Source organism: Andrographis paniculata, unplaced genomic scaffold, assembly GCF_009805555.1.
Source record: "Andrographis paniculata isolate CXL003 unplaced genomic scaffold, ASM980555v1 Contig69END, whole genome shotgun sequence".
NCBI classification, from domain to species: Eukaryota; Viridiplantae; Streptophyta; class Magnoliopsida; order Lamiales; family Acanthaceae; genus Andrographis; species Andrographis paniculata.
Genome location: NW_026137605.1, coordinates 8948868 through 8962420, shown reverse-complemented (window position 1 = coordinate 8962420; position 13553 = coordinate 8948868). Strand labels below are relative to the sequence as shown.

General features: G+C 28.4%; 1 protein-coding gene across 4 annotated transcripts; it reads left to right on the top strand.

Annotated features, from left to right (window-relative positions):
- Nucleotides 1–5886: 5886 nt before the first annotated feature.
- LOC127263403 (B3 domain-containing protein Os03g0120900-like) lies at nucleotides 5887–12421 on the top strand. Of its 4 annotated transcripts, none has more exons than XM_051292414.1 (4): nucleotides 5887–7626; nucleotides 8049–8112; nucleotides 8750–8806; nucleotides 12003–12419. In XM_051292414.1, exon 1 carries the CDS (start codon nucleotides 6473–6475, stop codon nucleotides 7520–7522), a length of 1050 nt encoding a protein of 349 aa, XP_051148371.1. In that variant the 5' UTR covers nucleotides 5887–6472; the 3' UTR covers nucleotides 7523–7626; nucleotides 8049–8112; nucleotides 8750–8806; nucleotides 12003–12419. The 4 variants fall into 4 exon arrangements, with proteins under 4 accessions (XP_051148371.1, XP_051148369.1, XP_051148370.1 ...); XM_051292412.1 differs by having other exon boundaries at nucleotides 11999–12417; XM_051292413.1 differs by having other exon boundaries at nucleotides 5887–8112; nucleotides 12003–12421.
- Nucleotides 12422–13553: the final 1132 nt, after the last annotated feature.

The window sequence follows — 13553 nt, the reverse complement described above, 5'->3', positions numbered from 1 at the left end:
TTGGGAATGCAATAATTGGGAACTTTTCAATATATATATATATATATATATATTTTTTATATATATAAAATATATATTCATATTGCTAATTATGATTCCTTTTTATTGAATTTTAATCAAGTTGACTATTTGGCTCAATTTGGGGGATAAGTATGATTCAATGTTATGTTTTTAGATTCATTTTAATAGTTTTCTTCTTTTTTTTTTGAAAAAAATGTCTTTGATATGAAACTTTGTTGATGTAATATTTTGTGCAAATTATATTATATAAACATAGTTGAGAATGTTTGATATAATATTAGTTATTAAGTAGTTTTTGTTTTTGTTTTTTTTTTTGTTTTTTTTAAAACATTGAATTCTTATTAGATAATAGTATAATACGGGGCTGCAAATCCAAGTCCCACATCGGAAGTTGTGAAAAAACTTCACACTTTATAAATTCCAAGTGAATTCTACTAGTATGAAACCTTTTGGAGAATATCCAAAAATAAATCTATGCGGACTCAGCCTAAATCCCAACAATACTCCATAAGATTACTAATTTTTTATTTTTTTTAAACAATGGATCAAACTAAAAAATAGACATGACACTTATATATATATATACTATTTAAATATATGAAATACCTCAAAATGCATATATTAAGATTACTAAAAAAAATTCTTTCAACGACGGGTCATACTCAAAAATAGACATCACGCCTTTTTTATATACGTGCTATTTAAATATATATTGAAAGTGATATATATGTATTTCTTTTTTCTACTCTACAATTCATCATTGGAAAATTAAATAATACTCTCTCCATCCGTCAAGTTAGAAAGTATACATATTTCTATTTTGGGACGTCCAATTACAAAGTAACTATTTCATTAAATACCCCGTTTTTTTTCACAAATACCCTTATTTTACATCACATCATTACTTTTATACAAAAAAAGTAAGGGCAAAAATATCATTTTACTACTTTTACCTACCCACTATAATTAAAATACTATTATTCCTTAATCTCCGTGCCAAAAATAATTGTATACTTTTAGCTTGGACCGAGGGAGTACTATATATGTACGACAATAGAGGCTGTTATTGTGATTATTAAATATAATATAATATATAAAAAAATAGATATTAATCTATAATCACTTATAAAATATAACTGATAATACATATTAATACTTTATACAACGGTTACTATGTATTATATTTTTATAATGCTGAAAATCTCTAAAATTTTCAAATAAATTATTTTATCAGTTATTTATAAATCCAATGGATAAGATATTTGTTTTTTTTTTTTTCCTTAAGGATGGCCTGGTGGGTAGGGATTGGACTTATGACTGTGAGGTCAAACCCAGTGCACATTTTCGAGTAGCGGCTGAATAAGACGTGTTCTCTTCATTTTGAATTTTTTTATTTCAATTTTTTAAAAAAAAATATATTTTTTTTATGCAATACTCACCATTTCTATAAAAAAATGAACAATTTTATATTACAAAACATCACTAACAATTATGTCGCATGATTTTTATCATTTACTTGCATTGTGTTTCTTTTTCATTTTTTTTTAGATTTTTTTATGTGAAACAATTATTATATATGATAGTTATTTGATTCAATAAAAAAATCAAATAAAAAATAATAATTGAAAAACCCTAAATCACTTAAAATTTCATGGGCTTAAGCCCACTTATAAAAGATTTGTATTTTTTTTTTAATTAAATCAAATATTTAGTTATTTGTTATGGTATCTTGATTATTTCGAAAATAATAAATTTATAATTAAGGTAAATAATACTCATTTCATCTCTCATTTATATATGTATCATCTTATACATATTTTTTAGTAGATTAAAATATAATAATATTTTATTAGTACGTGAAAACGTATTAAAAAAATATTGACATTGTTACCTTTTATGAGACGATTGAGTTCAAGTATTTGTTGTTTGACCTCAATTCGAATATACTGTCGGTACAAATTTGGCTCAACACGTTTAGTATTTGATCTAAAATAATAGTTTGAGCTTAACTTGTTAAAATTTTGACATATAATTTATAAACTTTAAAAATATATTATAAAATTTTATTCACAAAATATATTTACAATAATACGTCATTTTGGTAACTTTGTCCATTTAAAAATATTTTCAATATTATTATATTCAAATAATTTTTTTTTTTTTTCTAAAAAACTATTTATCATTTATCTGACTTTTATTTACTTGAGTTTGCTTTTGTAACTTTATTTTGAATTTTAATTTGATTGGAATGGTTGTTTGAATATAATATTTTTGTTAATAATAATAATAATAATAATAATAATAATAATAATAATGTACTCCTCCATCTACCATATAATTATAGTAGAAAAATAAAAAATAAAATAAGATCAAATTATAGATATATAAAATTTCTATATTGAGAACCATTGTAATATGTACGGTATAAAATATTCTCATATATTGTTATTTTATTATCATATATTTTTATTATATTAATATATACATTGTATTGAAATCAGTCATTGTATATGTTACATAAATAATTATATAGATTAGAATTAATCAGCCTACCAAATTATTTGAAAAATCAACAGTATTTCTAATATTTTGGATGCTTCATATATTTTGTGTCTAGTTCAACAATGTTTAAATTTAATGGAGTATAATTTAGATAAATAATTATATATCAAATTCAACATATAACAATTATATTTTTAAATTTATTATTATTAATTTATTTACTCTACAATCTTTACAATTTACTATATATAAGAATTTCATGCTACAGCAATACGTTGAATCATTATTTAAATATCAAAATATATTTATATTTATATTTATATATATTGGCATGCAATGGTCCATGGGGTTCCCCCACAACCCCACCAAACGTTATTAATTCATTTCTACACTCGTATTTTGTAATTTGTAGACTCGTATTTGTACAGTATAATTATACACATAGCTACACACACCCACATGTGTGTGTATGTGTGTGTGAAATAGTGGTCCACCTAGAAAATAAAAATTTTAACCCAACTTAGAGTTGTGGTGAAACAAAATTTTGCAATATCTAATAATTCATAGAATAAAAAATATATATTGTTTCATTATGCAATTATTTTGAAATATAAAACATTATAAATGGCCCAAACAAAATGACAATTATTTTATAAAAAGAAAAATTTATTTTCATAAAATATCATATTAAAATTTCTTCTTCTTCTTCCATTGTTTTTTTTTTTTTCTATATAAAAAAAAATCAAATTCAAATACCAAGAGAACATGTATGTTTGAAAATATTATACTCTCTCATTCCCATATCTATATATCAATTTGCTTTTTACACGAAGTTTTAAAATTATTAGTATTATATTGGAATAAAGTATAAATAAAGGTAAAAAAACTAAATTAACCCTATTAGTATTGTATGATATAAAAGTAACGACATTTGTGTAATATATTGTAAATTGGAAGGGTATTTATAATGTTAGGTAGACGGTACAATTACTAAAAAAAGGAAATAGATACTTGTTATGAGACGGACCAAAATGAAAAAAATAGATAGATTGTTAAGGGATGGAGGGAGTACTATTTTTTTTGCATGCCATGTAATTTATTTAAAAACTATATATATAATTTGGCTGGAAATCTCGTGTTGATTCGGATAAGTCAGGATGATGCTGATTTGAACGGATCAACATATGTCATATACAAATCAACATATATTATACACAAATTAACGTATATTTATATATAGTACAATATATGTTCGAATTAAAATATAACATACCTTAAATTATAATATAACATAAATTTTATTATAAAAATGCTGAAATATTATTAATATCTATGTCCATATAGTTTATATTTTACTATAAATTATATTACTATAAAGATTAAATAAATCATACTCTATCATATACACTTAATTTTTTTTTTTAAATGTGAAATATATATATATATATATATAGTCACGCACATTTATTACTATAGATATCTTATTCTTACACTTCCCACGTCAGCATTAATTATTTTATCCTCTCTTATTTATCATTCAATTATATATTTATTTTTCTTATTCATTCCTTCTGTCCAAAATTAATGAATGTGCAACTTACCAGCCAATAATTATATATACACATATATATATATATATATATATTAGAAAATCCCAAAAATACCCTGAGAAATTAGGCACATTGACATGTGACCACAATTAGTTACACATTTATTAATCTGCTGTTTAATTGACCAACTACCAAAGAAAATCGACTTTAATTTTACGGGTTCTTTAATTATTTCATTTTATTTTTTCTCAATTATCTTAAAAGAAGTTCAATAAGTTAAATTGCGATTGAATTGGTTAATTGTCACATAAAGTGAAAACAAGAAAGAATAAAAACTAAAAAAAAAAAAAGGAAAAAGAAAAAGGCAAAAATACCACTGTAGAACGTGTTGGTGTGGAAGGATTACCTAAATTCCACCAATAATAAACAATTTCGAGGAGTCGTACGGGCTCATATTATGTCCACCAAGTCAATAGTAACTAATATTAATATTATTTTTAATATATATATATATATAGAGAGACTTAATTTGTAAAATAAGACACACCTTTACGATTATTTTTATATTTATGTATCTAAATAGGTATGACAATGGTAGAGATAGACCCGATATCCAACTCGGATTCTACCCATTTAATTAGGATCAGATCCAATTATTTGGATATTGGGTCGGGTGTGAATTGAGTCGGTAACAAATTTTTTGGGGTCGGGTCGAGTCCGTTGTTTAATAGAAGGTTCTACACGACTGGGACTTGTACTTGATTAATTAAAATAATATATTTGTTATTATTATTTTTATTTTTAATACTACCTTCGTCCACCGCTAATCTATTGATTTGTATTTGGTGTTATTATTTTTAACATTAAAAATATCCTTATATTTGTATAATTTTTTGTACAAATGTCATCACATTAGTATTATAAGACACCAATGAAAGTATTTTTGTCATTTTTTCCTAGATTTGTACTTACGTTTTTTGATATAATAATTAATATTCAAATATTAACATGCAAAAAGTAAATAGATAGATTGACGGTAGACGGAGATAGTATATATTTTCAGTTTCCTTTTAAGTGTTGATGCGCTGGTGACCGGCGTCAAAGCAGTATTGGTGAAAATTTATATTTGTTGTATATATATTTTTAATTTATTTTTTAAAAATAAATAGATATTTTTTTAGGTAAGTCTGTTGAGTCAGGTTTGTATTAAATTTTTTTTGAATTTGACGGGTCCGACGAGTACATTACAAGTATTGTCCAGATACATACGGGTTCCGAATACATTAGGATTTAGGTAGGATCTTGGGTCCAATAATATACATATGGATAGGGTCTTGAGTCCACCTATATCCGACTCATACCCTACTCATTGTCGTCCCTCATCTTAAATAATATTGTTAATTATATGTATAATTAATTAATTAATTTCGAAATTAATTAAATAATTCAGTGGGAGTCTTCTCTTCAGTACCCTAATACAGCATTGTCAATAATTTCTAGTTTAAGAAGCAGTATTTAGACAAATTCACTGTATAGTTATATACATATGTATATACATATATGTATATATAGGAATCGGACAAGGTCACATGAACCCAGGAAGAGGTAATAAAAGGCACCCCACCCCACCCCACCCCACCCTAGGAGGTTCTAGGATACGTATAAAATCTCTCCTTGTGTACAGGAGTGGAAAGAAGACGACGAAATATAAATAGAAATGAAAAAGGCCTTAACTATACGACGAATCAAAGTATTATATATATTTATTAATTATTGGAATGCTAGTATATAGTAGCAGCTACTGTAATTTATAGAGATAGATAGACACTTGCATACATAGAGGATGGTTGTTCTAGTTTCTCACTCTAGCTAGAATCGTGTCTTCTCACTCTCTCTCTCTCTCTTTATCTGTCAGTTTCTCTCTCCCTCTCTCTCTCTCTCTCTCTATCTCTCTCATCCATTCTTCTGCTTGGCAAAGGTCAACAACAAGCAGAAGAAAGGCACAGTTTATGGCCACACATAATAATATTGCTCTTCCAAAACCCTCATCTTCCCCTTTCCATCCTTTAATTTGATTTGTTTCGTCTTCCATTTTTGTGTTTTTTTTTTTTCTGTCGAGGGATAATAGATTGTTTGATTCGTCTGACACACAGTAATTGAAGCTTTGATTTCGATCTCTGCAAACCCTAGTTTTTCGATCGATTTGGAATAGAACAGTAGTAGTGTTTGTTTGTTTGTTTGATTTCAAATCAATAATTGGATTTGGATCTAGGCAGCAGCCATTGATGCTCTCGCATTGAATTGGGAAGCTGAAGCTGTTGAGCTTTTCAATTAATTCCTCTTCCTTCTTCACAGATCTGTCAGAGATCGGTTAAGTTTCGCCAATTTTGAAATTAATCATGAATTTCATGTCAGGGTTTTATGAAGAAATGTCGTCGACGGCGGCGCCGGCCTCTAACGGCGCCGGAGAATTTCCCCCAATTAATTACCCCACCGCCGGAGACGACGAAAACAATTACAGCGCCGCCGCCGCCGCCGTGGCTGCGGTGGAGCGGGAGCACATGTTCGACAAAGTGGTGACCCCCAGCGACGTCGGAAAACTGAACCGGCTGGTGATTCCGAAGCAGCACGCCGAGAAATATTTTCCGTTGGATTCGACGACGCAGGAGAAGGGACTTCTGCTAAACTTCGAGGACCGGAACGGGAAGCCATGGCGGTTCCGGTACTCCTACTGGAACAGCAGCCAGAGCTACGTCATGACCAAAGGCTGGAGCCGCTTCGTCAAGGAGAAGAAGCTCGACGCCGGCGACATCGTCTCCTTCCAGAGGGGCGTCGGAGAACTCTCCAAGGACAGGCTTTTCATCGACTGGCGCCGCCGCCCGGACGCGCCGGAGATTCAACCACCGATTCCGTCATTCCCGGTCTCCTACGAGATCTCCTTCCACCGCCCCTGGGCTCCCCTTTTCGTCCACCCGCCGCCGTCCCGGCCGCCGGAATATTCCAGATTCCTCCACCCCACAACCGCCGCCAGTCAATTGCATTTCCTGCAATCTCCGCCTCCTCTTCACGGCGGCGCCGGAGGCCCTAATTACGGCTACGACAGTAGATTCGTCGTTAATGGAAACCCTTGCTCGCCGAACTCCTTCCTCTACCTGAGATCCGGCGGCGCCGGAAGCAGCGTACAGCAACCGGAATTCGGCGGCGGACATACGGCGGCGGTGTTCAACGCCGTGCCGGTGGTTCAAGGAAAGGCGGCGGCGAAGAGACTCCGACTATTCGGAGTTAATATGGACTGCCCAATTTCCGATTCCGGCGAATTCGACGACGCCGCCGGTCTTCCCCTTGCTCCGCCGCAGCACGATTTTTACTCCTCCCCCTCCTCCTCCGTCCGCCGCCACAGCGACGGCGATAAAGGCAAGGGTTCCATGTCTCTCGACTTCGACATCTGACTGCCGACACACACAAATATATACATATACATATACATATACATATACATATATATATATATCTCCGACAACATCGCCATTATCGAGCCCCAAATCAATCAGAGGTAACTGTTAAGTCACGATTTCACACAGTAACTAAATTATCCAATATTATCTCTATCTCTATCCATGGATTGATCAAAACGATTCCTTATGAATCTGAAGAGACGATATCGGGATTCTTCACCCACGTGTTAGAATTTTTTGAGTGCTCTCTGTAAATATTTATATATATATATTTATTTTATTAATAGACGAAGAAAATTTTGTCCATTGTCGTTATTTTATGCTTAATTAATTTGCTCAACAATGTCAATTATCCATTCGATTTGTGCCTCCATTAATTATTACACATCTTTTATTTGATACATATTTCTTCTATTTTCTCGAGGAAGAACACATCCAAATCAAAAATTTCTGTCGATTTTTTTTTTTTAATTTTTTTTTTTGGATGTCACTGCTGTGTTGTTTTAATTATCTGTCGTAGGTTGTCGTGAGATTGCTGCTGTTTCTACCTGCAGTACGGACGCTTCCCCAAGAGCTTTCATAAGGTAAAGCCACACAAACACTCATCTTTAATTTTATTGTTACAATTATTTTATTTTTTCAATGATTGAGTGAAATGTGACATTAAATTATTTTTTTTCAATTATATATGTTAACTTTTGTAATTAGTTTTCTTGGAAAAGTCATTTGTAATACTTGTGCATTTGATTTATTGAGTTAGAAATGGTCAAGATTTTCAATGAATCAAACATGATTTTGGTGTGACTTTGACTTATTAATTATTAGGCATCAATTTTCGAAGCTTTACAGTGTATATTGACAATTTGCATTATATATATATATATATATATATATCAAAACAAGACGTGCATAATTAAGTTATGTACGTACAATTATTTCACCAAACTTCTAATTCTTTTTTCAATGATTACATATAATATAATATACATTGCAGAAAAAAAAAATTAAAAAAAAATCAAATATATATATGTATATATAATCATTGATGCATTATTTCAAATAAAATGTGTGCATATAATATATATTTCAACTAGTTTTCTTGTCTATAAAAAAAATTGTATCAATTTTGAATTACTTCATAGAATACTCAGCAAATTTTTATTTGATTAGATTTATTTAAAGTAAATATACATTTAGATGATATTCTCCGTGTATTTTCAGCGATCGAATCAACGAAAATGGCGCGTGTTCCACCGATAAGCTGCGGACAAACGTAAGGTACACAAAAATTATTAACTGGATGCAAATCTGTTAATGAATCAAAGTAAAATGGAAACTTAAATTGGATGATTTGTTCTTATAAGTTTTAGAAAAATATAATAATGTGAATGGTCTGTAGAGTATATTTAAATTAATCTTTAGTCTTAAGACTTTAAAAAAAAAGTACTGTGTGGAAATATATATATATATATATATATCTATATGTATGATATTAGTAGATAGATATTTGTTACTACAAGCAAAGATGCAATAATATTATTAATGTCTATATTTACTGTGTGTGTGATGGTAATTAGAAAAAAAAAAAAAAAAAAAAAAAAAAAGAAGCAATTTTGGATGTGCTTTTTTCTGGAGTTTGATTTATTTTATTTTATTTTTAATTTTGATTTTTGGTTTAGTAATTTAGATATGATTTTTGTTAAAGAAAATATTGTACGTGTATTAAATTTATTGAAACCAAAACCAAAAGAAGGGAGCCCTAGTCTAGTAGATTAATTATCACACTTGCCAGTATATTTCATTTGTTATATTTTTTACTAGTTTAACATTTTCTCATTCATTTAAAAATTTATATCTATTTTTTTTATTTGTGATTAAAAAAATATTACTTTTTCTATTTTATTAAAAATATAAATATAATAGGAAACTATTTTTCAATCAAATAGGTATATAGGCATAAATATCAATGATGAAGGGAATATTATTTTGTAAATATATATATATTTTTCAAATAACGTTAGTTGTCATGTACAAGAATTTTATAATTATTGTTGAAGATGATCAATAATAATTTGTAAAGAATTTGCACTACAAGAAAAAATCATTTTTGTAACAATTTTTTTTTGTGTCTAAATCTATTTTTTCCGTTACTAATGACATTAGAGACGAAAATAGGAATGAAATTACGTTAGCTACGTGAACTTTAGGAACGGAATTCCGTTACACATATATTATTTTTTTTGTAGTGTTGATTGTTAAACTTTGTCATATTTGGCATATACTTCCAACCCTATATATCTGTATTTATGTAAATACATTTATCTATGAATAATGAAGGTTTATGAAGTAAAATTAATTAAAAAAGAGGGATTGAAATATAAGTATATATCAATTCCAAAGTACTCATACTTATTATTTAATTTAAATAAAATGCATGCTTTACTACTACAAACCCTATCTTGTGTACTAATCCAGCTCTTTGTGTCAGCTTTCCTTTTATTCAACATGTGAAACTTTAATAATAATAATAATAATAATAATAATAATTGGTGTGTGTTACTATTTATTTCTCAATTGTTTTGTAAAAATTAGGTGTGTATAGGGTATTTTTTAAAATTTTGATTTGAATAGGATTTGTATCAACCTGATTGTGAGATAAAATAATATTTTTTATAAAAAATGAAATAATAAAAATTTTTAAATAATAACTAACTGAGCATAGCTGTTAAATTAACAACTATTTTACCTAAAATAAAAAATGAAAAAGTATAAAACACAACTAAATAAAAACACTAAAAATGAACAAGAGAAGAGTAGAGTTGTAATAAAGATTATATATATATATATATATATATGTTGATTTTTTGCTGCAGGGAATTGATGGAATCAACAATTAATATTTTGGTTCAGTTATACATAAAACTTGTGGGAATATTACTGCTTTGTAGAAAACATGCAGATGATCATCACAGAGCTATATATACATATACATATATATATATATCTGTGTGCGTGGTAGAATATGGAACACATTGAATAACACAACCTTAATTATTACCCATCTTATATTCCAAGAGATACTAAAAATGTGCTATATTTGATATTGACACATATCTATCTATATATTAATTAAACTCAATAGAAATTCGTTACACTAAGGATCTATCCTTTTTATTTATTTATTTATATTTTGTTTAGTCAGTATAGCTATATATATATATTGTTAAGAAGGAATTCTGACATCCAATCTAAAACCAATTGGTGATAGGTGGTGGAGTGGTCATTCATCCTTATATATTAGGAGAGTTTCTACACATTTAGCCATGTGAGACAATATTCAACGTATATACATATATATGGAGATGGCGACAGTGAAATTAATTCAACTTTTATGATTAATTCAAGGGTGTGTTCGTTTGATGGATTTGGATTAAATTCCACTATTCATCCAAAATTTTCCTCCCAAAAACATCAAATCAAACACCTATTTTTCATTTTTTATATTATACTAAAAATCAATTTTACATTCAAAACATCACATCATCACCTATTTATATCACATCATACAACTATTCAAATTCAAAATTTTTACTATTCAAATCCCAACTCAAAATTCAAACCCCCAAACAAACACACCCCAAATATATTATGTAGGTTGATACATTTTGATGAGTTTGAAAAAAAAATTAATTTCAATTTGGTATTAAAATAATGTACAATAGGATGTCAAAAGAAACTGAAGTTTTGTGTCAAAAGAAACAAACCCTTAGCTTGCTTTTACCTACCAAATTAAAAAAAAAAAAAAAAAAGAGGAATTGTAAGGGATGACTGAGTTGGTGCAGTATGGAGGTTGTTGATAATGGTGAGATCACTAGTTTGAATTATACTAGTATTTTTTTCGATAGCTTAAAGTGGCATATTCATCTGACATAATTTGCAGGCTATTGTATTCAATTTGAAATTTCTTCGGTACACGTTAAAAAAAAAAATAGTAGCCGTAAGTTTCCATCGTATTATTAATATTTATTTATTTAAAAAGGGTGAGTGTGGAAGGCTGAAGGGCACCATAAAGGCCCCATTCTTCCCTTTTGTAATATATGTATATATGTAGAGGTAGTTTGGTCCCCATATGTGTGTGCATGCATGCAGCTGGAATTGAATTGAACTGAACTGAATTGAATTGAATTGATGGAGGAAGAAGAACAAGGGTGGATGTATGGGGGTGGGGGGAGGGGGGGGGGTAGGGTTATAGGTAGGTAGGTAGGTAGGTGGGTAGCTGATTCCTTTTCTTTCTTTCTTTCTTAGGTTTTGTAGTAAAGATGATCACTCCCACATTTGAAAGGTGATGGAGAGTTAATTTATAGGAAATTGATGATGGGTGCCTGTATCTTGTTTGTCTACATTTATATATGTTAATATATATATTTATTTAATTAATTGATATATAATTGGGATAGTGATTTATTGTAGCTAGCTTGCTAGGCTGCTGCTGCTGCTGCTGCAATGGCAATGGCGATGGCAATGCCTGCCTGAATCGAAGCAGACAATTCTAACGGAACCACCTTTTTTGCATTGTTTCAGATCCCTAGATTTATACATATATATATATATATAGAGAGAGAGAGAGAGAGAGAAAGAGGTTAGTTATTAGAGGTTAATATGTATATATATATATATAAAATTATATATCCTGTTAGGATGCTCATTGCCCCAATTGTGAAAATATTATATATAGCATAGGAAAATATAACAAACATCGAATATTGTATAAAATATTAGTATGTTGTGTAACTCTGTTTTATGGGAAGGATTACGGATCAACGCTGTGCTGATTTTCTAAATCAACAAATGTAAAATACAGAAACAATACATGTCTTTAACTACAAACAACATGTGTTGTTTGTTCATAATGTGTTGCACGAGAATATGTTATATGCTAAAATCAACTGTTGTATGTGCTGTGTGAAAATATATTATGTGTAATTAGTTCATTATTGTATTATTATATTAACGCATATTGTGTGCTGCAAGTGGTTATACCGTGTGCTGTTCATAATTAATACACGGTGTACTGTTCAGCACTGTAGCCACCGCCTATTTTATATATATATATATATGTGGTAGATTTGTATCTAATGTACTTTTTGGTATATTTTATTGATAACCCACGTTAATGTTTTAATTTAAAATATATATAGTGTGCAGAACAACCAAAAAAAAAAAAAAAAATTGTAAGAGAATTTTTGCAAAAGATCAGTTTTGTGTTTAATAATTTAACACAAAATATTTTATTTTATTTTTGATTAGTTACATGTTTTTTTTTCATATATAACACAAAAAAAAAAAAAAAAAAACATTTCAAATTAATTAAAAATACTAACAATGAACATCTCACTCTTAGGTCCTAAATAATTCCTATAAGATGTGTTGATTCTGATTCTCCATCATCACTTCAGATCTTATTTCTTCTTCTTCTTCTTATTATTATTATTATTATTATGGGTGTGTTTATTTTTATTTCAACTTGTTAAGAAGTTTCGAATTTGATTTATTTTTTTAAAAAATAAAATAAAATAACGAATATAAAATCTTAAATGTATAAATAAAGATGGAATGTGATATTTTTAAACATATAGAAGTATGTGTTTATTACTCTGTCCGTTCATCAAAAGTGTGCTCATTTAATTTGTAATAAATATAAAAGAATATTGTTAAATAATAAAAGAATAGTAAATATTAGCAGAATTTTGGCAGTGACATAATTAATAAATAATTTTGAAATATTAGTAAATGTATAATTAAAATAGAATCTAAATAATTATATATTAAAATTACAATAATTAATTAGTTTAATTAAAATTAAAAATAATTAAAAAATATTTAATTATTATAAGACATATTGAATCAATAACATGAACTAAAATGTTGAACAAATGGAGTAATATAATTTGATTTAGGGGTAAAAAAAATAAGATATTAAATAAAAGTTAAAATCAATTTCTAAAAAACGTTTATGTCTGTCTAG

Bases quoted from the DNA above. Each gene is read 5' to 3' on its own strand.
- LOC127263403 (XM_051292413.1), top strand. From the start codon at position 6,473: ATGAATTTCATGTCAGGGTTTTATGAAGAAATGTCGTCGACGGCGGCG.